This window comes from Oncorhynchus kisutch, linkage group LG24, assembly GCF_002021735.2.
Source record: "Oncorhynchus kisutch isolate 150728-3 linkage group LG24, Okis_V2, whole genome shotgun sequence".
NCBI classification, from domain to species: Eukaryota; Metazoa; Chordata; class Actinopteri; order Salmoniformes; family Salmonidae; genus Oncorhynchus; species Oncorhynchus kisutch.
Genome location: NC_034197.2, coordinates 14,059,651 through 14,083,169, shown reverse-complemented (window position 1 = coordinate 14,083,169; position 23,519 = coordinate 14,059,651). Strand labels below are relative to the sequence as shown.

At 41.7% G+C, this 23,519-nt stretch overlaps 1 protein-coding gene across 2 annotated transcripts; it reads right to left on the bottom strand.

Moving 5' to 3' along the window:
* Nucleotides 1-20: 20 nt before the first annotated feature.
* Nucleotides 21-23,052, bottom strand: LOC109868971 (serine/threonine-protein phosphatase 6 regulatory ankyrin repeat subunit C). Of its 2 annotated transcripts, none has more exons than XM_020458757.2 (26): nt 22,680-23,052; nt 22,282-22,368; nt 20,630-20,708; nt 20,350-20,420; nt 20,014-20,214; nt 19,673-19,760; nt 17,564-17,706; nt 17,143-17,355; nt 16,812-16,890; nt 16,504-16,701; nt 16,263-16,380; nt 16,079-16,147; nt 15,769-15,909; nt 15,594-15,656; nt 15,334-15,448; nt 15,153-15,224; nt 14,814-15,015; nt 14,475-14,562; nt 14,136-14,253; nt 13,629-13,848; nt 11,772-11,859; nt 10,532-10,615; nt 10,211-10,356; nt 10,002-10,084; nt 9,691-9,865; nt 21-8,868 (listed from the first exon to the last, which is right to left on the bottom strand). In XM_020458757.2, exons 1-26 carry the CDS (start codon nt 22,704-22,706, stop codon nt 8,600-8,602), a joined length of 3,237 nt encoding a protein of 1,078 aa, XP_020314346.1. In that variant the 5' UTR covers nt 22,707-23,052; the 3' UTR covers nt 21-8,599. The 2 variants fall into 2 exon arrangements, with proteins under 2 accessions (XP_020314346.1, XP_020314347.1); XM_020458758.2 differs by having other exon boundaries at nt 15,334-15,445.
* Between the last annotated feature and the right edge of the window lie 467 nt (nt 23,053-23,519).

Genomic DNA, 23,519 nt, shown 5'->3' with positions numbered 1-23,519 from the left:
AATCAGAAACACACATTGCATTGAATATTCAGCAATAGCACTTTATTTAAAACACACAACCAACCCTAAGCCACAATACTGAATGACAAGACCAACTCGCTGCAGCAAACATTGTATAAAATAGATTTAGGTTCAAATGTTTAATAAATCATTTTAGCGTCAGACAGATTCTTCCAAAATTGTGAATTCTTTTACATTTCTATAACAAATTACCATTTACATATTGTCCACACAATGGAATAACAAGGCAAAGTGCTTTCAGGATCGATTGCATTGTCAAATAAAGAAATGGCTTGAGGTTTTTGGAGGGATAGTGGGGTGAATGGGAATGTGGGGGCAGGGCAAGGGTCTGTCTGGTCAGATACCGGACCTCTCCCTGGTCCCCTGTTCACATGGAATTAAAGCAGCTATACAGAGATTATGGTGGGGAGGCAAACACCTACCAACAGTTTGGTTTGGAGTGGATTAGTGTTTTTGAAGGCATACGGCTTGAGGGGAACAAAACTCACCCACGTACAGAATATAACAATGTGCATATAACCTGACTCCCCCATGACAACCTGTGAAAAATATATATTATGATAGTACCAAACCAGCTGTACGTATGTATGCAATAACTAACCCAACAAAACATTCACATTCCAGGAAGCTGTAAACTCTAACAGATGTAGAGCACATGAAAACATTTGCACATCGATTCAAGACAAAGACAAACAGAAAATGCCAATGTACTCATTCATGTAATTCATCCCAAAAACAAGGGGTTTTGCTATGCAAAGAGCACATCAGTCAAAATGTATGTCTAGCGTGGGTAGAAGACATGAGTCATAACACAGTCTGGCTTCACATCCCAGTGCTACTTTCTAACATGTTTTTCATAAATAATTTCATGTTGAACACACAATTATACATACAATCAAGCACACTTCATGTTGAATTATAATTGTTCATGGTAAACTAAGGTTCTCATAGGCTGTGTATTTGTTTGTCAAAACAGGTGGAGATGAACTCAAATCTGCAATTTAGAGGTAGGAAAAATGCAAACAAGTTTATTTCCATGAATACCATTATATGTACCAACCTTATAGAATTTGTAGTAAGTGAGAGGCGTGTTTATATTCCTTGACTGGCTATGTTTGAATTCATTAATTTGGAAATGGAGCTACATCATTGGTCCTGGTGTCATTGCCATCACAGGTCTAGAGCACATGCTGGTGATGGCATTTTCTTCTTACAGTAGAATAGTATTTGAAGGTTTGTAAATGAGGTAATCAAGAGTTAAAATAGGGAATGGTTCCTTCCGCTGGGGGGGAAAAAAAAATACAGAAACCTGTAGGTCGGTCATTCACCAGCAGTGAAGTTTAAAACTTGTTACCCAACAGCAAAGCTTGCAGAAACTATTGGAAAGTTTGGCGGACAAACCAAATCTCTTTTTAAAAAGGTGCATTGAGAAACCATTCGATTACAACTAATCATGTGCCCTAATTCAGACTCCTCCCCCTCTCCTGGCATGGGGTCCACTCCATAGTATTTACAACAGATAAGCCACTGAGTAAAAACAGGCAACTAACCCTTAGGTCGGTCTTTATCAGTTCACATTGAGTTAGGGTGCTGCAGAACAAATAAAGAAACAGCAGAAGGACCAACAAATATCACAGAATTTACCCAATGAATACATCCTTTCCCCATGTATTGCTCAGGGAGCACATAGGCCATAGAGTACCTCCAACTGATAGTGTCCCAAATCACTGTGCTCTCGGAGAATCCCCATTATGGAGATATACTCCAGAGGTAATCTGGCCACAGACTTCATTGTGGGTGAAGTATAACCTGCTTGTACAGCAAATTACTCTGCTGTAATGTCTAAAGTGGTTTTAGAATATTTCCTACCTCTGCTAATTTAAAAGGGTAATTTCAAGGGGAACAAGCAATATCGTACAGGCTCCCAGCATAGTACATGTCAAAAGGGTGTGTCAAAGGGTCTCCAACATGTCAAAAAGGTGTATACAGTAGGTATACACGTCCTACCCTAGGCACTGAGCTGATCTTACGATACTGGTACTCTTTATTCGCTACCTTTTCATTTCCATTGTCGTCGATATGTCCGATTTAGACAGGCCTGCCTACTTACATTAAGGGAGACCTGCCATTCACCACCTCAACATTATACTTGTGCAGTTCAGGAAATTGTCTCAACTTTCTTAAGCTGTTCTGATCTTCACTGTACAAGTTCATCACACACACTGAGCAAGTAGTAAGATTGTGAAAGACGCACACCCCCATTTAGTGAGGGTGAGATGAATTAGGGGGGAGACTCTCTTAATGTTTCTTCTGAAAACAAGGTATTTCAGCATTTCTTTAAACAACTTAAATTTACTTCCCCCCCCAAAAAACATTTAATTTGATACGGAGTACGACGCATACATACACACCTACACACGCAAGCAAAACATTTCAGATTCAAGGAGATTCCCTCCATAAAACGCCATCCAACTGCAAGAACACACACGGTTGATCAACAGGTCAAATCATCTTGTACATGGTCTCCCTTACGAGCAAGCAGCTTTGATACTTGAATATCGAAATCACACAGTCCTAAGAATGCAATTCCATATTCTAGACTCTAACAAGTGCCACTTCTCTGGACGCAAAGCAGCGGGGAAAGGTTCCAATCCTACTGCCAGCCACATAAAGTCTATATTGTTTTTGGCCTTGCAAACGCAGGACATGTTCTTTTACTTGAGGAAGGAAATGATAAATAAGGTTTATTGCACTCGTCTTTTTCAACAATAATTTTTTTTTTTTTTAAAGAGGCAAGCTTAAAGAGGACGATCTACCTCGCCCTCATGCTAATATCTGACAACGCATGTTATATTACAGCACAGTCACACTATCAACGCTACTAAGAAACCCCTACTTTCAATCAGTCTAATACAAAAACACTCCAAACAGTTACAGCCAACACATTATCATTACTACTGTACCCCAATAGGATTTTCACAACTTGATCTATTCTCTACAGCTAGCGAGTTTAATTAAATACATACAACTGAAACTGAATTGATATGCTCAGACTTCAGGAGAAACTACATTTACAGTACTGGTACCGACCATCCAATCTCATGCTTTCCTCGTCTCCATGACCACCTTTCTTGGCTCTAACCGCCACAGCATTGAGAGCCATCCTTGAGATGACATTAAAGAATAAAAATGGTTCCATCTTTGGATTTGTGCTTTCAAAAAGTTACTTCAATATTGGTGCATTCAACATCAGGTAGGATATTGTTCAGATAGTTCACTCCATATGACTCAAGTTCGGAGACCCATAGCATGCACACAGAATCGGCCAAGAACGTAAAACACGAGTTGCTTATTATAGCTCACATCACATACTATAGGTTGAGAATGTTATTTTCAGAGAGATGCGCTCTTCTATGCTTTTACATGTCATTCATAAGGCTTCCGGGAGGTAGAAATGGAAGACCATGCGGTAGAGAGAGCATTCATTTAAAAACACATTAAAAAAAAGGCACCAACCACCTCTGAGCTGGTTATCACACAGGTCCAAATGATGGAAGAATCGTGATGAGACCACAAGCAGGGGGAAAGCTAGCATGAGTGATACTCTACAAAACCTCCCACATTAACTAACTTGAGGGGGTAAATAATTACGGCATAGCAGTCCCCCCACTATAGAATGTGTTTTCACACTACTTTTCCTCATGACCTCCATTGAGTTACAGATTCTTCTGCCCTTCACATACTAGAACTCTAAATTTGGTCCTTAGAAATCACACTGACAACAAGGTAGATGTCTGTTCTTCCTTTTTCTCCTCTCCAACCGGTATGGAGGTACTTAATTAACAGCGTTATTTGGTTTTGGAGGTGACAGTCGAGCTGCCAAGACCGGTAATAAGTGAAATCCCAATTTTTCACTTACAAATATGGCAAAATCCCCCAAACAATCACAAGGCAACCTTGAGCAGTGTGCCACCAACATGGATGCAAGTGCTTCTACACCAAAATGATCTCTGTGTGCGAAATGACACCCCATTCCCTTTAGAGTGCACTACTTTTGACCAGATGCCGCCATAGGGCTTTGGTCAAAAGTAGTGTACTATGTAGGGCAAGGGTGCCATTCGGGACACATCCCATAATAGCAAAACCAGCAGAGATTTTAGCAGTCCCACTGGGAAACATAACTAACAAGATGTTAGGTGTTCTAACTTAGTAGGTACTGCAAGAAACTTGTTCCTTTGCCTTTAAAAGGCTCTGCTGTGAATTAAAGTTTTACATTTGTATTCGATGAAAGATACTTCAAGTAAGAATAGGGGCATCCATCGAGGACGAGGTAAATCTATTCCCTGTTAACCATACATCTGCAAACATCAAAAACTGTCCTATAATAATTACAAACCACAGGCAAAGAAATTACCATTCATTATTATTATTATCCATTTTTGCCAACAAATAGTCTGTCCAATTATAAATATTTTAAATCTTCCATCCATTCTTTTCTCCAGACTACCACCAACTCTATTATATGATTGCTTTCCACTTCCTACGATCAGTACTAAGTGGTTCAAACCATTAGTCACCACTGACATCATGACCTGTATCTGTGCCAGCAATGCTTCAAATCAGATCTTAGTAATCATTCAACAATTTTTTTTTATAATAAGAAATGTTCATTCTAACCATGGCTACCACAGTAAATGAGTCCAAACAAACACATTTTCTACTGACCAAGTACAGTATGACTATTATGCTTAAAGGCAAATAAAGGTTTCTATGGCACTAAATGGATGTAGCTAGCTAGGTGCATTTTCCTTTTCAAAAACTGGCTACCAACTAATGTAAAAAAAAAAAATGAAAGCATCTACAGCGTAGTTAGATGTCCTGTTCAGAAGATCAATCTTAAATGGTGTTCGAGATGAATGTTCACCCCCTCCAACCTCCTGTCTCCAGTGTCAATACGTGGTTATGACATACACATAGGGGCCTCGGTATAGCTGAAACACATTTAAGAAAGACCCATAACAGGAAGACTAATATGACAATTATTTCTTTCTGCTACTTTATCATTTCATGAATGCCAGAGGATTGCAGTGTAATAGTTCAAAAGTCAGGAGATGGCAAATAGTCTTGTTCCAATTTGACCTTAGAGTCACATGTCAGTCAATTCACGGCTCAGATTTATATTCAGTATGTACATTGCTCGAATGCATGCATATTTCTCAAACCCATTGCTATTCTTTTTCAAATATATATTTTTTATTATCCAATGTACTTTGGCAAATAAGGCCCTAACTGTGACCTAAGATTCCCATGTGACGACTACTCCGCAAATCTTCAATTGGCATCTATGAAATGCTTTGTTGGATTGGCCTAAACACAATCGAAGAGCAATAGATGTGCTACGCACGTCTTTCACAGTCATTAATGCTACAAATAATCCTTTCATTGCTTCCTAATATTAAACCCGAGGGAAATATATTTGACTTGTTTCTTTAAAGTCAGAATTATGATCTCAAGCTCCTTTACAATGAGTTCTCAGTCTATCAATGCAACACAGATATGGGGTAGTCCCAGATGGGATATATACTGAAGAACTGGCGCCATCAGCTGGACAAGGGGATTGAAAAATAAAATCTATATACATATACACACACACACATATATATCTGGCTCGTGTTCCTCTGCTCAGACGTCGCTGGCACATGCCAGATATGTAAAATACCTATCAGGTAACCACATCACTATGTTATAGCAATCAGGTGCCTGACGACACGCAGTCGATGATGTGGCACGCACCCGTCGGCTGATGCATGCAGTGTCTGAACTGGGGAACGTGAACCTGACCTGCTAGCCAGACACACCTGCGGTTGGATGATTGAGGTAATCAGTGTCTCTATAGTACAACACGCATCCCTCAGTGTGGAGTTAGGCGAGGAGCCTGAGGAGGATACAAGCACGGCGAAAGCAAGCCTACCTAAAATCACTGGACTAGCCACAAGGACTAGTTCGTGGACCCTGGGATGGCATCAAATCAAACCGCACCGTGATGACTGGATTTTGGACCATGAGATCTTTTTAGCTTTAGAGTTTTGAAGTTAAATCTCCGTCAATGAAGCAGCGTATTCAATCCTTGCAATCTGCTCCTGTCTTTTGCACTTTAGCTACAACCCATATGTAAATATACATATGCATGTATTCAGACTGCACACAGATATGCTAAATGTGTTAAAGTGCTTAACTATCTCAAGTGCCTTGGATCAGGGCTAAAATGGAACTGCATTGTAGTGTGCATACAACTAAAATAATGCCAATATGATTTTCCTGTTGTTCGTCAATCAATCCATGTCATTTGGTTCCTGGTTCCACACAGTCCGAGACTATTCTCTCCCCCGGACAACACTGACTATAGGGCACAAGATGATATGCTACTCTGGTATCATAGTAGGTCCTCATGTTTCTCATCCAGAACTAATGCATGTCATTTAGCATTCATCAAGAGAGGAGGTTGTGGCGAAGCAATGAAATGAAAAATGAGTCACTGAAATCTATTGATCCTCTGATGATGTCATGGAAAAGATGGTGTAAAAATATTTAAATTAAGTCAGGCAAAGAGCTCCAGTGGTCCGACACCACAAATCTACAACGTATGTAGAGCCACAAGACAGGATACATACCAAAAAAGGAATTTCACACTTATCGGCTTTACTAAAAACACAAGTATTACTACCGGCCATATGAGAGTGTAACAGTCTCCTCTCAGTTCCTTGCTACAGTAAGTAACCCTACATACCTACTAGGCTTTCAAGTCTCTCTAGTCAGTCATGAATTCTGCCCGGAAACATGAACAAATCAAGCTCAACCAAGGAATCATATCCTCAACAGATTAACAAGTCTGAATAGGATCCATCACTTCTCTGCTACCCAGTGGGTGAGACCCCAGGGTTCATCATATCATGCATCCGTACTGTCATGGAGGCAATCAATTGCATTTTTTGGGGGGGGTTCTAGGCACAGAGCGAAAAAATGCCTTGGACACAGACTTTAGCCATTAGTCTAGAATAGATCATTTCCATGTTGCTAGTATCGGTACTCAAACAAATAAGGTGAACATCAAACAAGATTTCCAAGGAAACAAAAGCCCTTGAGACTATGATTGTCTTTTTGATAACGTTCAAAATGCCAGAAATTAAATATTGCTTAAATTATACAACAATAAAAACAAAGGGAAGAACACTTGTCAGTCCAGCGTTTCAATCTCACACCAGAACTGACCATCGTACTAGACAAGATACAAGATACAAGCTTTTTGATAGAGTAACAGTGGTATTTCTACAGCTCCAAAACAGCTGAAGTAACATTTCAGATTGAACAAAGACAACATTTTGGGAAATAATACAAAATAGGATTCCTCTCCGAAGGTAATTCAAATTCAATGTACCAAAATGTTTTGGGAATGATTAAAGAAAAGAAAAATGGGAAATCAATTGAAATGGCTTGTAAGATTATCACTGAGCAGTAATCTTAGAATTCAAGATAATGTGCTCAGAAAACAAGAGGCTTTGCTGAAGGTCAATAGGGCGAGTCTGCTCCTAAAGACTTCAAATAAATAACCAAGGATTCATTGCTACTACTTTCCCTGTCTAGCCGTTCAGCAGCTGCAAAATGACTTAAGAGGTATCTCAACATCGATCTCTCTCTGTAAATATTTCTCAAATAAATATTTTGTCAGTCATAGCAGTGATATTCACCTTCGGTCATAATGTATATGCTTTAAACCAAATTCTCACTTAGTAAACACAAAATTGTGTTCTAGACAATACTTCAGCATTGAGAGCAAATGTATGCTGAAATGCCAACCTGAGCATTGTTCTCCTTCGTAAGGAGACATGCTTACATATTCATCTTTCAAACTTTAGCAGCCCTATGAAATTCTCCTCTATGAAAATGCCCCACAAAAAAAAAGAAAAACGAGGCCAAAAGTTGAAATATTAGGTTACCACAGAAGGTACATATTATAATTTTTTTTTGTTAAAGTCAGAATCTTTATATTTAAGCATTGCACTTTTGGGTAGGACTTTGTATGGTTCATTCATAAAGTCCTTTACTATAACCCGTTGGATCATTCTCCTTTTAGGAAGGCTGTGCATTTCTCTACGAGGCCAGCACATCATAGGATGTTAAATACTGAATGATATGAAGAGAAAAAAAGGGACTCAACAAAAGACTAAAAAGAAGGGAAAAAAAAGAATAAACAGTGCTTTTAGCTGTCAGTCATCTTTCTGTGCTGACGAGTACCTATTTGCGGGACATTATTTAAAGGGATTTTGTGGGTGGTTATTAGTAACCATTTTGGGACAAAGCAGTATTCCAGTGACCTTACAGAAAGAGAGATCAGTCTCAGTGTTAAGCACTAACTTATACAGAGCTGGGATAGATAGATGCTGTGGGCTCCATTTGCATATAGGTTTGACTGCACTTCAGGAGAAAAATCACTGACACACACACACACACACACACACACATATGCACAGGATACCCTGTGGTGGTGGTAGTGCTGTCAGACAGTAGATGTAGGATGACCTCACTCAGAAAGGCATCCGTCCAGGCTGACAGCGGCATGGCGGTCTTTGACATAGCCGTTGTGATGGTGGAGGCCTCCGTTGGGCAGCGGCGTGCAGGCAGCAGTGATGCCGCAATGCTTCAGTAGGTTGAGACTGGGGGAGACGGAGGAAGAGGAGCAGGGGCAGGAGGAAGGGTCCAGAGGAGGGAAAGGTTTCATGGTGGAGAGGATCAGAGCCAGGCAGTCAGCTACGTCCTTGTTGGGGGCGCAGGCCAGGGCTGGAGTGTGTCCTTGTCGACAACAAAAGCACAATCAGACCGCATACACTCGAAAGCTGTGGTCTATGGCCTATGCTCAAGGAAAACTGAAATACCTAAAACAAGTACCGTAAAACTTCAATTAAATAATGAGTCTCAAATAGCCGACCGTCTCTTGATAGCCAGGCAACGGCACACATTTCAGAAAATAAATGGCTATTTCAAATACAAGTAGGGGCTAGATTAATTGTTTACGGGGTTTAATGTTTGATTGGTTACATTAAATAATTCAGTAATGACTCTGATAAATGATCGCGATCACGCGTTTTTAAAATCGGCAGGAAGAAACTGTTAGCCATCGGCTGCTAACATCTGAGAACCGCTAGCTAACTGACAAAAACTGTCAACTTCGGGAGTACAGACCTCTAGAAAAAAATGTTTAAAAAATAAAAAATACATTTTAAAAATCGGCAAAGGTATGAACTACAAAAAATGCAGAGTCCAAGGAGAATCATTATTCTGTCAAGGAAAATATATTTTTCTATTTTAATAAAGGCATTTTAAGACAAATTAAACATGAGTGTGTAAATTATAGCACAAGAAATGAAGAATTTGATTAAAATCCTGGAAGGGAATGCTGGAATTAAACAATTAACTACGCAAATGGGAAAAAGGGAAAAGGAAAGACGCCTGGCTCAAATAGAAGCTCAATGAAAGTTTTACGGTAAGTAACAAAAAATCTGAAGTCAATTAGAAACAATTTCGAGCCCAAGCCCATAACATAACACTACATGGCGTAGGACTTTCTGATGTTTAAAATTAAGATGTTTGGGCAAAGGATAAAGTGGCTCTTACCCTCCTCATCCACTGCCAGCACTGTGGCTCCTCGACTCAGCAGTGCCTGGACAACTGTGGCCAGACCGTTGCGTGCTGCTAGATGCAGCGGCATCTGCAGTGCAGTGTTGGTTGCATTGATGAGGGTAGGGTTATGGATCTCCCCCAGAATCAGCAGGGCACACATCTCATGAGCCTGTGAGACAAATAGACAAAAAACATGCTTACGTCAACCATGATCATCAATACATGTTCCATCATCTCAGGTCATGAGAGAGGTGCTGCATAGTCAAGGATTTCTGAGCTCGGATGATATTTTAGGTGGTGCTTACTTTGCTGCAGGCCAGATGCAGGGCAGTGTTTCCATTGTCGTCCAGCAGTGTCAGGTCAGCCTTGGCTCGGTGCAAGAGGATGGCTGGAAATTACACAGGATTCACCCCAACAGATAACGCATTCACTCTCATCAAGCGTTGCCTCACAGGACTCTTTGAACTCTACCCTTTCGCAAAACATCAATGGAAAAGGTGCTCTGTAGACTTACCCACGGTGCCACTCTGTCCGTTGTCGGCGGCGACCATGAGAGCAGAGCGTCCGGTGTGGTCCACGGCATTGATCTCAGCTCCGTGGCGTAGGACCAGCTGCAGCCCCGCCACATCCTCAGCACATGCTGCGGCATGAAGAGGGGTCCTACAGGCACAGAGAGAGACAGCCCAACATTGGTGAGCTCAGTATCGCATGACAATGAAACTGGAGTCCACATTAAGTACAGAGGTACGTACATCTTTAAAGGTATACAAATGACAGGAGACACCCAAATAAACATCTAGTAAGATAACGGCACCTTGTTCTCAATAGGCCTTACCTTTCTTTAGTATCCCTGGTGTTAACCATCTGTACGCCAGCAGATTCCAACAGCATCTCTGCAGCTCCACTATGGCCATTCATTCTGCAATATCGCATAAATCAAAGATGACCAAACATGACTAAATTAGTGCTAAAACATCAAACCCATTATCCTTTCCCAAACATTGTTTGACAGACATTGTCCTAATCATGTACAGGTAACTGCCAAAATAAAGGAAACGCCAACTTAACGTCTTAATAGGGCGTTGGGCCACCATGAGTTAGAAAAGCTTCAATGCAGCTTGGCATAGATTCTACAATCGGTCTTCCACCAGAAATTCCATCATTTAGTATTTTGTTGATGGTGTTGGAAAACACTGTCTTAGGCGCCATTCCAGAATCTCCCATTAGTGTGTAATTGGGTTGAGATCTGGTGACTGAGACAGCCATGGCATATGGTTTATGTCATTTTCATGCTCATCAATCCATTCAATGACCACTCGTGCCCTGTGGATGGGGGTCATTGTCACCCGGGTGACGCATAGCCATGGTAGACAAAATAATGAGTCATGGGTAACTGCATATGTAGAGTCTGTCTGACAGTGGGCGTTGCGAGACAAGTGGGAGGATCAACACAAGTGGGTGTATGGAAACCTAACAGCTAATTGGGAAGATTGGTTGCCACTCAATACAGTTTTGTGCGGCTACTTTCTGCTTCCTTGTAGCACTTTAGCTAAGCCTAACCCTTTCCCTCCTAACCTGCCACGTCAGTGATCCTAACCTGCCACGTCAGTGATCCTAACCTGCCACGTCAGTGATCCTAACCTGCCACGTCAGTGATCCTAACCTGCCACGTCAGTGATCCTAACCTGCCACGTCAGTGATCCTAACCTGCCGAGCTAAAATGCTACAAGGAAGCAGCCACGCAAAACAATCGTGAGTGGCAACCAATCTACCCAATTAGCTGTTAGGTTGACACACCCACTGCTGTTTATCTTCCCACTTGTTATTTTGCAATGGCCACTTTTAGACACTCCACGTATGTAGTTACCCATACTTGAAAATAATATGCCTGCCCAGCATTGTTATACAGGGCACTAAGCATGATGGGATGTAACTTGCTTAATCAACTCAGGAACTACACCTGTGTGTGGAAGCACCTGTTTTCAATATACTTTTATCCCTCATTTACTCAGGTTTTTCCATTTTGGCAGTTACCTGTATAATCATGTTTAAAACATTGACTAGAGAATACTCACAGAGCACAGTGCAATGGGGTAAAGGAGTTTCCCTCCTGGATACTACAAGTTTTGTGTTCAAGTAAAACCTCCAAACAGTCTTCTTGCCCTGAGAAAGAAGACGAAAAGTGTGTTTCAAATTTGCATACTGCTAGCGATTTCATTTGAATAACGAACGGTCACGCTACAAAAACGGATATAGGTTCTCCCCTCACATTCGATTTATACATACATTTCATATACAGTACCTTCAGAAAGCATTCACACCCTTTTGACTTCTCCCACATTTTGTTTTGTTACAGTCTGAATTTAAAATGTGATTGTGTGTCACTGGCCAACACACACACACACACACACACACACACACACACACACACACACACACACACACACACACACACACACACACACACACACACACAACCCCATAATGTCAAAGTGTAATTATGTTTTTAGAAACATTTACAGATTAATTAAAAACATAAAACAGAAATGTCTTGAGTTAATAAGTATTCAATTCCTTTTGTTATGGCAAGCCTAAATAAGTTCAGGAGTAAACATTCGCTTGACAAGGCACATACTAAGTTGCATGGACTCACTCTGTGTGCAGTAACAGTGTTTAACATGATTTTTGAGTGACTACCTCAACATACAATCATCTGTAAGGTCTCGCAGTGAATTTCAAACAGATTCAACCACAAAGACCAGAGGTTTTTCCAATGCCTCGCAAAAAAGGGCACCCATTTGTAGATGGGTTAAAAAAAATACAAATAAAACAATTCTGACATTGAATCACTTTTGTGAAGTTAACACGTTGGATAGTTTATCAATATACCCAGTCACTACAAAGATACAGGCGTTTTTCCTAACTCAGTTGCCGGAGAGGAAGGAAACCGCTCAGATTTCACCATGAGGCCAGTGGTGACTTTAAAACAGTTACAGAGTTGAATGACTGATCAGAGAAAGCTGAGGATGGATCAACAACATTGCAGTTACTCCACAATAGTAACCTAAATTCCAGAGTGAAAAGGAGGAAGCCTGTATAGAATAAAAATATTCCAAAACATGCTTCCTGTTTGCAATAAGACACTAAAGAACAACTGCTAAAAAAGTGGCAAAGAAATTACCTTTTTGTCCTGAATATAAATCACTACGTTTGAGGCAAATCTAACACAACACATCATTGAGAACCACTCTTCATATTTTCAAGCATGGTGCTGGCTGCATCATGTTATGGGTATGCTTGTCATCCGCAAAGACTAGGGGGTTTTGGAGGATAAAAATAAGTGGAATAGAGCTAACAGACAAAATCCTAGAGGAAAACCTGGTTCAGTCTGCTTTCCAACAGACACTGGGAAATAAATTCACCTTTCTGCAGAACAATAACCTAAAACACAAGGCCAAATATACACGGGAGTTGCTTACCAAGAAGATATTGAATGTTCCTGAGTGGACAAATTACAGTTTTGACTTGAAAATGGCTGTCCAGCAATGATCAACTACCAATTTGACATAGCTTGAAGAATTTTTTAAAAGAATAACACGCAAAAAAGGTGTACAATCCAGGTGTGCAAAGCTCTTAGAGACTTACCCAGAAAGACTCACAGCTGTAATTGCCGCCAAAGGTGATTCTAACATGAATTGACTCAGGGGTGTAAATCCGTATGTAAATTAGATATTTCTGTATTTCATTCTCAATAAATTTGCTAAAAATTCCAAAAGTATGTTTTCACTGTCATTATGGGTTATTTTGTGCAGATGGGTGAGAAAAATACCAATTGAATCCATTTTGAATTCAGGCTGTAACACAACATGTGGAATAAGTCAAGGGGTATGAATTCTTTCTGAAGGCACTGTATACACTTATTGAACACGGACCTTGGTAAGCAGCCCAGTGTGATGGCGTGTACTCTTCATGGTCCAATAGGGAGTCAAGAGGGTCGGAGCGTGTGGCCGCACGCAGCAGACTGGCGAGGATGTCAGTGTGGCCGCGGGAGGCAGCGTAGTGCAGTGGGGTACGACCCTGGCCATCCCGACACAGTGCAGAGGCCTTGTGGTCCAGCATGGCTGTGACACATTCGTCACGGCCCAACGCAGCCTACGGGACAGGGACACACAGGGAGGGGCGAGGGACGGTAATGGAGTTATTTCCTCTCTGCTCCAACCTAAGAGTTACACAGCTAGATTTCCTCAAATTCTACTGTGCTTTAATAATTATTTCAAACTAATGCTGTTCCTTTAATAAACTCATGTTAGTGTTCCTCTCTATTACATAATGTTGTACAGCCTGGCTGGTTCAGTTAACTTTTTCACAGGACACAGTTACAGTAAGTGTAGTGGATGTGTAACCAGCCCAGTACTGCTCAGCTCAGTAGTGTGACTCACCCCTCTGTGCAGGGCAGTGCTGCCCCTCTTGTCTTTGGTGTCAGGCCAGGCCCCCTTCTCCAACAGCAGGTGGACACAGTCTGTATGGCCACCCAGGACGGCCAGCATCAGAGGAGTCCTGAGGATGAGGGGGACCACACAGTCATTTACATTACAACATCAACAATAAAGCCTCCTAGCAGGCGGAATGTGCGATTCTGCAAATCTTCAGTAAACAGCTTAAACGTTATTCCTGACTCTGGATCTATACTAAAAATAAACAGAATAATTGACGTCCCAACCAAAGACAACGTCAGCAAAGCTTCCTGGCAGGCAGTGAGAAACTGAGAGAGCACTCACTGTTCCTGCGTGTCTGTGATGTTGGTAAGGTCTGCCTCCTCCCCACTGTCCACCAGCATGTGCAGACATTCAGTGTGGCCGTTGGCAGCTGATATGAAATGACAAATATCATTTCATTACACACTCAACCCTGACTGCTAGTTTCTAAGCTATTACATACGACCTAAGACAGACAATATGGAACAATACGCAGGGACACCCACTTGCAAGTAAGATAGTCAATGTATTCATTACACCTGGCACATAAACTAACTTGATCAGCATCATTTGCAAAAATACATTCCACATCCAATTCTAGGAAGGGCGGGGGGGGGTTGAGAGGCATGGCGTGATCCGTACCTGCGACATGTAGAGGGGTCCACATGTGTCTGTTCTCGTTGAGGAGGCAGGAGGCCCCCTGGGCTAGCAGGACCTCGACACAGCGGGCGTAACCTCTCTGGGAGGCCACGTAGAGCACAGAGCGGCCCGAGGCATCCTGCACGTCCACGTACGCAGCAGTCTCCGTCAGCACACGCAGCGCCTGCCAGTGGCCATTATCAGCCTGAAGGGGGAGAGGAGATGGTGCACGACAGGAAACAGTCATGTTTTTGGCTGCTCTATAGGAACGTGGCATCTTCACCACACAGTCTCAAGCGGTGATGTATCAGAGAGGGCTTTAGGAATGAAAGGCACACTTACAGCTAAATGCAATGGACTCACTGGAATACTGCTCTCAATGTCTCCCAATGCGTTAAACGACATTTCCAGGAGCTGAAGGAACATGGTTATGCTGCATTACCGCCCACACAGCAAGGTCACGGTGAAAAACAATTCACCGGTTTAGCTTCGTACGGAATTGAACACAAACAGAAGGACTTACCAGCTCCAGGTTCTGCTTGTTGCCGTGGGAAGCAGCATAGTGAACAGCACTGTAACCTTTAGAGTTGACCAGGGACGGGTCGGCACCGTTGTCCAACAGATGCTCCAAACAACTACTTACAAAGACAGACAAAAATAACAGTCAAGTGGATGTCACGAAATAAACTAAATCGCAAGTCCTTTAAGCAGATCTTTAATTAGTGTTACATGTTCTGGACTGTGGCCGCTATACAAAACAATGGTTGCAGACAGTAAACTCACAAATAGGACTCCTTTGCTCCATCCTCCTCCCTCTGAAGAGTCCCGGGGAAATGTCGGTCCATTCTGGAATTGCAGAATTAAACACATTTAAGGACAAATTCCACACACAGCCATGTTTCCTGAAAGCGTGTTGTCATGCGTCAGTGTATTTTTGCGATGGAGTGCGAGTTCCTACCTGCAGAAGGCCTGGGAGGCAGCGGAGTAGTGCAGGGGAGTACAGCCTGTACGGTCAGGCTCGTTGACCTCAGCGCCAGCGCTCACTAGGGTCACGGTGCACTGGTACCTCCCATTAGCAGCTGCATAATGCAAAGGAGTCCTGAGCGAGAGAAGGCCCACAGAATCACTATCAGTCCATTCATCAAATGTATCCACAAAGCACTTCTTACAGCAGACGTTACCACAGAGCTTTTACAGTAACCCGACAATACCCACACCAGCATACGAGTACAAACAGAAAAGCAAACAATCAACGATCAAAAACTCACCTTCCCGACTTGTCCCTCTGATTCAAGTCGGTACCACTGCTTAAGAGCATGTTCAGACATTCAACGTTTCTGTCAGAAGAGAAGTGAGGAACACAATGACGAGAACGGCTGATTCGTTAGACGGCATTAACCAATACAGTGGCTCAGAGTCGGTCCCGTTTTGGAGTGCGGTTCTGACCCTTACCCTCCAGAGGCAGCAGCGTGTAGACACGTCCTCCCAAAGTTGTCTGGGATGTTGATGTCAAACCCGGCTGATAGAACGTGCTCCTTACTCATAGAAGAAACAATACTGTACAGCTGACCTGAGGGGAGAGGAAGAGGCAACTAGAAATAACATACACGTGACCCCTCCAGTGTATAGAATCCAACAGATGTGTGTGAATGAATGATATAGTATATATATATATATACTATAAGGTAGCAACCTGAGGAGAGTAGCTTGCGACAACAGTCTGAAAACCCATAGAGCACAGCCAGGTGCAGAGGGAACATCCCATGAATTCCTTGTCTGGCTGTATCTGCACCGTTGGTCATCAGAGTGCTGATCAGCAGCTCATGGCCGTACTTAGCAGCAACATGGAGGGGGGTATTGCCATATTTATCCACACTGTCAATCTCTCCACCTGGGGGAGGAAAACAAAGCAACAGGAAGAGACGAATGAGTAGAGAACCAGTGGGACAAGAGTAATTTAAAGCAGCCTCACAGGTCAGTCAGAGGGGTTGTCATGGTTACCGTTTTGGATGAGGATCTGAGAGCGGGTGAAGCGTCCGTGTATAGCTGCCATGTGCAGGGGGCTCTTCCCTTCTTTACTCTGGAGATGGAAAAAACACATGTTTTACTTGTCTTACAGACAAAATCATTGTTTAATCTCCACATAAAACAAAATGTCAGGGTGAAAATGGTGGTAGGGATGGCATTGGTCAGTCTTAGAGAAGGAGTGTGGATCTAGGACCAGTTAAGCCTTTTCGATAATAATGAATTTGATTATATGGACAGGAGTTTGCTGATCTCAGATCCCCTATCGTACTCTGAGACCATTTTTTAATACATTGGGGCCTCAAACCTGCTGGTTGACGTCAGCCCCGTTGTTGACCAGCAGCTCCAGGCAGAGGGCCCCGTTGGTGGATACAGCAGCCAGGTGCAGTGGGGTGTAGCCACTCCTGTTGGGCTGGTTGACGTTAGCTCCGTGGTTCACCAGTTCGTTGGCCACAGCCTCCTGGCCTGTGTAGCAGGCCACATGCAGTGCAGTGTTCCCAAAGGCATTGGGCTCATCCAGCTAAAAGAGCACCAACACACAAGACATGAGCATTTAGCTAAGTAACAAAAGGTTAAAAAAAAATAAAAAAATAAAGATTAAACAATTGAATTGTAATCAGAGATAATCCTCTGCCTCTTCTGAACATGGCCAGACCACGGTTGGTAATAAGTATTATTTACTATGGCTATCTTGAGAGTCCATTTACACATTTGAACTCCACACTCACCTCTGCCCCGAGCCTCAGAAGGTACTTGACGATGTCAATGTGTCCGCTGGCAGCGGCAGCGTGGAGAGGGGTGTAACCCTGCTTGTCCTGGCAGCCTTTGTCTGCACTCCGAGACACTAGCAGCTTCACCACCTCCAGATGCCCTATAAGACACAGGGGAGAGGCCGGGGGGGCCCGGGGTGTGAGGATGTGAGGAGAGGCCGGGGTGTGAGGGGCGGGAAGAGGCAGTGTGTCCTGTTTTTAATGGCACCCTCTTGTGAAGAGTACATCCACTGTTCATCAGAGCAGGGTGAACTGTAGTTTTAACTGACTATTTAACTATGACTATTTTTCTGAAACTATTGGATTGGCTGCCTTCAACTGATGGCAGGGCTGCATGTGGAACTGCATGTTGAAGATAGAATGAAATGAAGAGAGCACACATAATATCCTATACTATTCCAATCTGTCTGACGGTCATATCTAATCTACAAAATACATCAAGGTTATTAAAGCAAACTAAAACTAATCATGAAAAAATGAGTAAACTGAAATAAAATTAACAAACATGTTTGAAAAACTAAAACTATTATCTTTGACTCCTATACCAAATAAAATGAAAACCCCATTTGATTGTAAGCTTTTTATTTTATTGGGTTCACACTGAAATGGACTTTATCATTTAAAGGTAGACTCAGCGAGATGACTGCAGATATTGGCCGCGTCTCATTGTTTAGGTTAAAGCAACTGACTGTAGACGAAAGTCGAGGAGTGAAGTTGGGGGAGGTAATCGGCGACAGCAAAAGTCAGACACTAATGTGGTTTTCCAACAAAAAGGCTCAGTACAACATGGCAGTGCTGCCATTGTTTCAGACTTGGGTTCAAATACCATTTTCAAATATCTCAATTACTTTCAAAAATGTTCTTGTTTAAAACCACACAAGGGATAGTTCACTCAGAATACAAACTAACATGATTGTCCACCTACCAGGCTGTAGTTGATTCAAGGCAGTTCTGGGATATAAAATGTCCTTTCTAAACATAATAGCCATATTTGTTTACTCTTATCATACTCAGTGCCTGTGTAATAAAACTGGGATTACTTTTGGAGCCACGTTTTATTAGCACATATGAATTTTAAATGCATAGCAATGACCCAAGAGTTTTTGTAACCACTGTACACAAGAGGAATAGTGACTGTTCTTTATTCCACTTATGTAATAACTTATGCATTTGTAAAGCAATTTCCAAAGCCCTATGTAACAACAATGTTGCTATGGTAATAATCAGTTACTACACAAGGTATAAGAACTTGATGTCAAGTGTTACTGTATCACTTGGTCTCACTCATTCTGAAAATATATTTGTTAGTAATTTTGAAGTTGTGAAAGTAGTTTACTGTATTGTTGAGGTGATTCCATGTCCCTCGTGTATTTCATTCTAGGCTATAGGCAAATAAATAATATTTGAATATATGCAAGTTGTTTTTCTGAGACCTGATTTCAATATCAAAAGAAAATAGTTGCTTTTAGTTGAAATTCTATATAAACTATAATTTGACTACTTTGAGTATCTGAAAAGTTTGCATTTTCAAATAAACTACAAAATACAACAATGTTCTGCCCAGGTCTGCTGTTCATTCAACTTAAAACAGGACTTTAGGAGAAACAGCCATTTTTCATCACCTGACATTCTTGCCAAGTTTAGGAAATTCATGATTTTTCACCCATTTTTTGTTGTTGAAGCAATCAGCAGTTAAAACAATAAAATGCTCTTCGCGCCACTGTTTCAGTCAAAGGCTGATGGATGGGGCTGGATAAATGGAACCTTTCAAACTTATAGAGTGCATTGGATGCAAGGAATGACCATCCATTTTATAAAAATTATAGTTTTAACCCTGTTTTGAGGCTATACAGTGTTGTTTAAATGTACTTGTTTACAAACGGAGAAAAACTAGTTCATATTTGGGGTTCTGATGGGGTACGACAGTTGAACAAAGCTCATGAGGCATTTATAAGTTACATTCTTCAAGAATCAATGGGTACATATCATTCATTTATCAGTCCAATGGTGGATGTAGCAACTGCGGATTGTCCTTTTAAGAGTTTCCCAATGCAGATAACAGCTCACCCAAGTACGCTGCCCAGTGGATAGGCTGTCTCTCTCTCTTATCATTGGCACTCAAGTTGGCTCCTTTATTCAGCAGCAACTTCACCATCTAAGGACAGACAAAGTAAATATATTATATACATACATAGAATTTTCATCATTCATACACCTGCTAACCTGGGTCTGTATTCGCAAAATCATCTCAGAGTAGGCATGCTGATGCATGATCAGTTGTTCTTTATTTTAACTCATAACGAATAAAATGGGAGACCTGATCCTAGATCAACACTCCTACTCTGAAATGGTTTGTGAAAATGGCGCTGTTCTAAGTATAAACAATATTTCGAGCCCTCCCCTCTCACCTCCATGTATCCGCTTTGAGCAGCATGGTGCAAAGCGGTTCTGCCAGTGCGGTCTGGCATGTTCAGGTTGCTCAGCTGGGGGAGCAGGGCCTCTGCACAGCGTGTGGCTCTATTGGCAGCTGCAACATGCAGTGGTGTCTGCCAGAACTTGTCCCGTGCATTGGCCTCAGCTCCCTGCCGTAGAAGTAGTCCCACTGCCCTCTGGAGAGAGAAGGAATAAAACAGGGCTTGAGAAAACACTTCTTGACCAAACCCAAACATTGTCCATGTTTGAAACAGTTTGGTACTAAGTGCTATATAAATCTTAACATGAGAGAGATGATCAACATTCCTTACTTCATTCCGGGAGGCAGCTGCCCTGTGCAATGGAGTTAACCACACATGGTCCTTAGCATTTACATTTGCACCTATGAGAGTGTACAAGACAAGGAGCATTATTAGAGGGCCATGACAAGTACAGTAGAGTCATACTAATGAACAGACACTACACAGTGCTACTACAACTGCAAGTAGACCAAAACCACATTTTCATTGCACACACATCAGAAGGTCAGGCGGGGGCATTCTGTTTAGCGAATAGAAGTACCAGTGATTGGTCCATTTTGCTCACAATTACCTGCATTGATGAGGAAGTCCATGATATGAACATCTCCCAAACAGGCAGCAGCATGTAGCGGCGTGCGGCGCTCTTGGTCCTGTGGGGAAAAGACATAAATAAAGTATTTGTATTGAGATGCTAAATCTATCTCCCTATTACCCCATCAGCCACCAATAAGCACATTTGTGAAATATTGCTGAAATATTTACATTTAGGCCTTCTGTTGACTTTGTAATGTTATTGCATATACACACTACCGTTCAAAAGTTTGGGGTCGCTTAGAATTGTCCTTTTTGAAAGAAAAGCACAAAAAAATGTGTCCAATTAAAAATGGTTGAGAAATACAGTGTAGACATAGTTAATGTTGTAAATGACTATTGTAGCTGGAAACGGCAGATTTTTTTTATGGAATATGTACTTGTCCGATTGCTCAGTTGTGCACCGGGGCCTCCCACTCCTCTTTCTGGTTAGAGACAGTTTGTGCTGTTCTGTGAACGGAGTAAGTGGTACACAGCGTTGTACGAGCTCTTTAGTTTCTTGGCAATTTCTCACATGGAATAGCCTTCATTTCTCAGAACAAGAATAGACCAACAAGTTTCAGAAGAAAGTGCTTTGTTTCTGGACATTTTGAGCCTATAATCGAAGTCACAAATGCTGATGCTCCAGATGCCTTCTTTAGACTAGTTGGGTCAGTTTTATTGCTTCTTTTAACAGTTTTCAGCAGTGCTAACATAATTGAAAAAGGGTTTTATAATGATCAATTACCCTTTTAAAATTATATACTTGGATTAGCTAACACAACATGCCATTGGAACACAGGAGTGATGGTTGCTGATAAATGGGCCTCATGCACACGCACCGAAACTAAAAACGTCTATAAATATAAAATAACTCGAGATTTCACACCAGTGACCACAGTAAATGTTTTCCTGCCTATTAAGATTTAAATAACTTGAACATATATTTTTTGGGTAATATTTTTCACAATATTGTTTTCCTTTTTCCACCTTTTTAAAAATCTCCCCACGTACCTTCTGGGGACTGCCTTAACCAGATGGGTACACGTACCCCTTTTTTGGAAACACTGCTCTTGGACAAAGTTGCTTTAATCAACATATTTGCCTGTATTCACACTCCAGTGTAGTAGCCCACCTGGCACAGCCAGAAGAGGACTGGACACCCCTCAGAGCCTGGTTCCTCTCTAGATTTCTTCCAAGGTTTCGTCCTTTCTAGGGAGTTTATCCCTAGCCACCGTGCTTCTACATCTGCATTGCTTGCTGTTTTAGGCTGGGTTTCTGTATAGCACTTTGCGACATCTTCAGATTTATTGTACACCTATGTAGATATTCCTTTTTTAAAGCAGATTCTTGCTACAATAGTCATTTACAAAATTAACTATTTCAGATCAACTTGATGTTATTTTAATGGACAAAAAAAATGCATTTATTTCAAAAACAATGACATTTCTTATTGACCCAACTTTTGAACGGTAGTGTATATAGTAACGAGGTTTCTGGGAAATACGAAATAAATAATCTCATCACATGAACTGGGTAAAGGACCCACACGGCACCCATCTACTTGCAATAACTGGAGAGATGTTGAGATACAGTCCAATATCAATGCCATAAAACCGAGCCAGTGCTGCAGCACTGCCACCACAAGCATACCAGTGCATTGACATCCTCTTTCTTGTTGTGCAATAGTTGTTGAATTTCATCGGCATTCCGATTGAAAACCGCTTGGACCAGTGGAGGCTGGGGAGAAGAACAGGAGAATGTCACGCTGTGCTTAGCAAGGAATGGTAGCTAGTTAAGTGAACAGTTTACATACATCAATCAGCGATACTTGGGCCGCGCCGAGGTTTAGCCAACGTTAGCCATCTAACTAGCAATCCTACGACATTTCTTTCAGACAGATCCTTGCGTCAAACGTTATTGAACTATTCGACTTTTAGGAAAATGCTATCATAACACGGGATTAGCTAGCAAACCGACAGTCTATCAGCTAGACAGCCAAATAGCCAGACTGGCTTTTCAACTAGCATGCTAGCTACTTGCTAGCTCACCTGGTCTGTAATGTTGAGTACTCCCATCTCCCAAAATCAGCCAGGACGGAGCTCCTTCATTAGGGTGGAACTGCAGTGTATATTAAACGACAGTTTTGATTTTCATTTCTCAAAGTTAACTCATGTAGCTAGCGATCTGCATAGATAGCGCTTGATCTGTGTTGCTGTCCGTCTCTGCTTGATGTTTGTTTGTTGCTTCGGCTTTTTGCTATCCTGCACATGCGCAGTTTCACGCTCGTTCTAATTTAACCTCAGTGGTCTTGCTCTCCCAGACAATGCGAGGGCCTCTGTTTTCAAGGGGAACGACAATTATATACTACTAAATGCAATTCAAAATGTTCTCGTACTTTTTAAAATTGCACTAGATTAACATATAAGGAATCATGGTTTACTCCCAAAAATGTTTATTCGAGAGCAGGACCGCTGATATTGTAGGCTACCTCCGACACAGTTGGTGGCAGCAACGCATCGGTGGGTCAGCTGTTCTGTTTAATATTAGTTTGTCCAAAAACAGCACTGGTGTAAAGTATTTAAGTTAAAAAAGTATTTAAGTAAAAAATACTTTAAAGTACTACTTAAGTCGTTTAGGGGGTATCTGTACTTTACTATTTTTTTTGACAACTTTTACATCACTACATTCCTAAAGAAAATGTAGTTTTTATATCATACATATTCAATGACACCCAAAAGTACTCGTTACATTTTGAATGCTTAGTAGGACAGAAAAGGTCCAATTCACGCACTTATCAAGAGAACATCCCTGATCATCTCTACTACCTCTGATCTGGCAACTCACTAAACACAAATGCTTTGTGTTTCTGAGTGTTGGAGTGTGCCCCT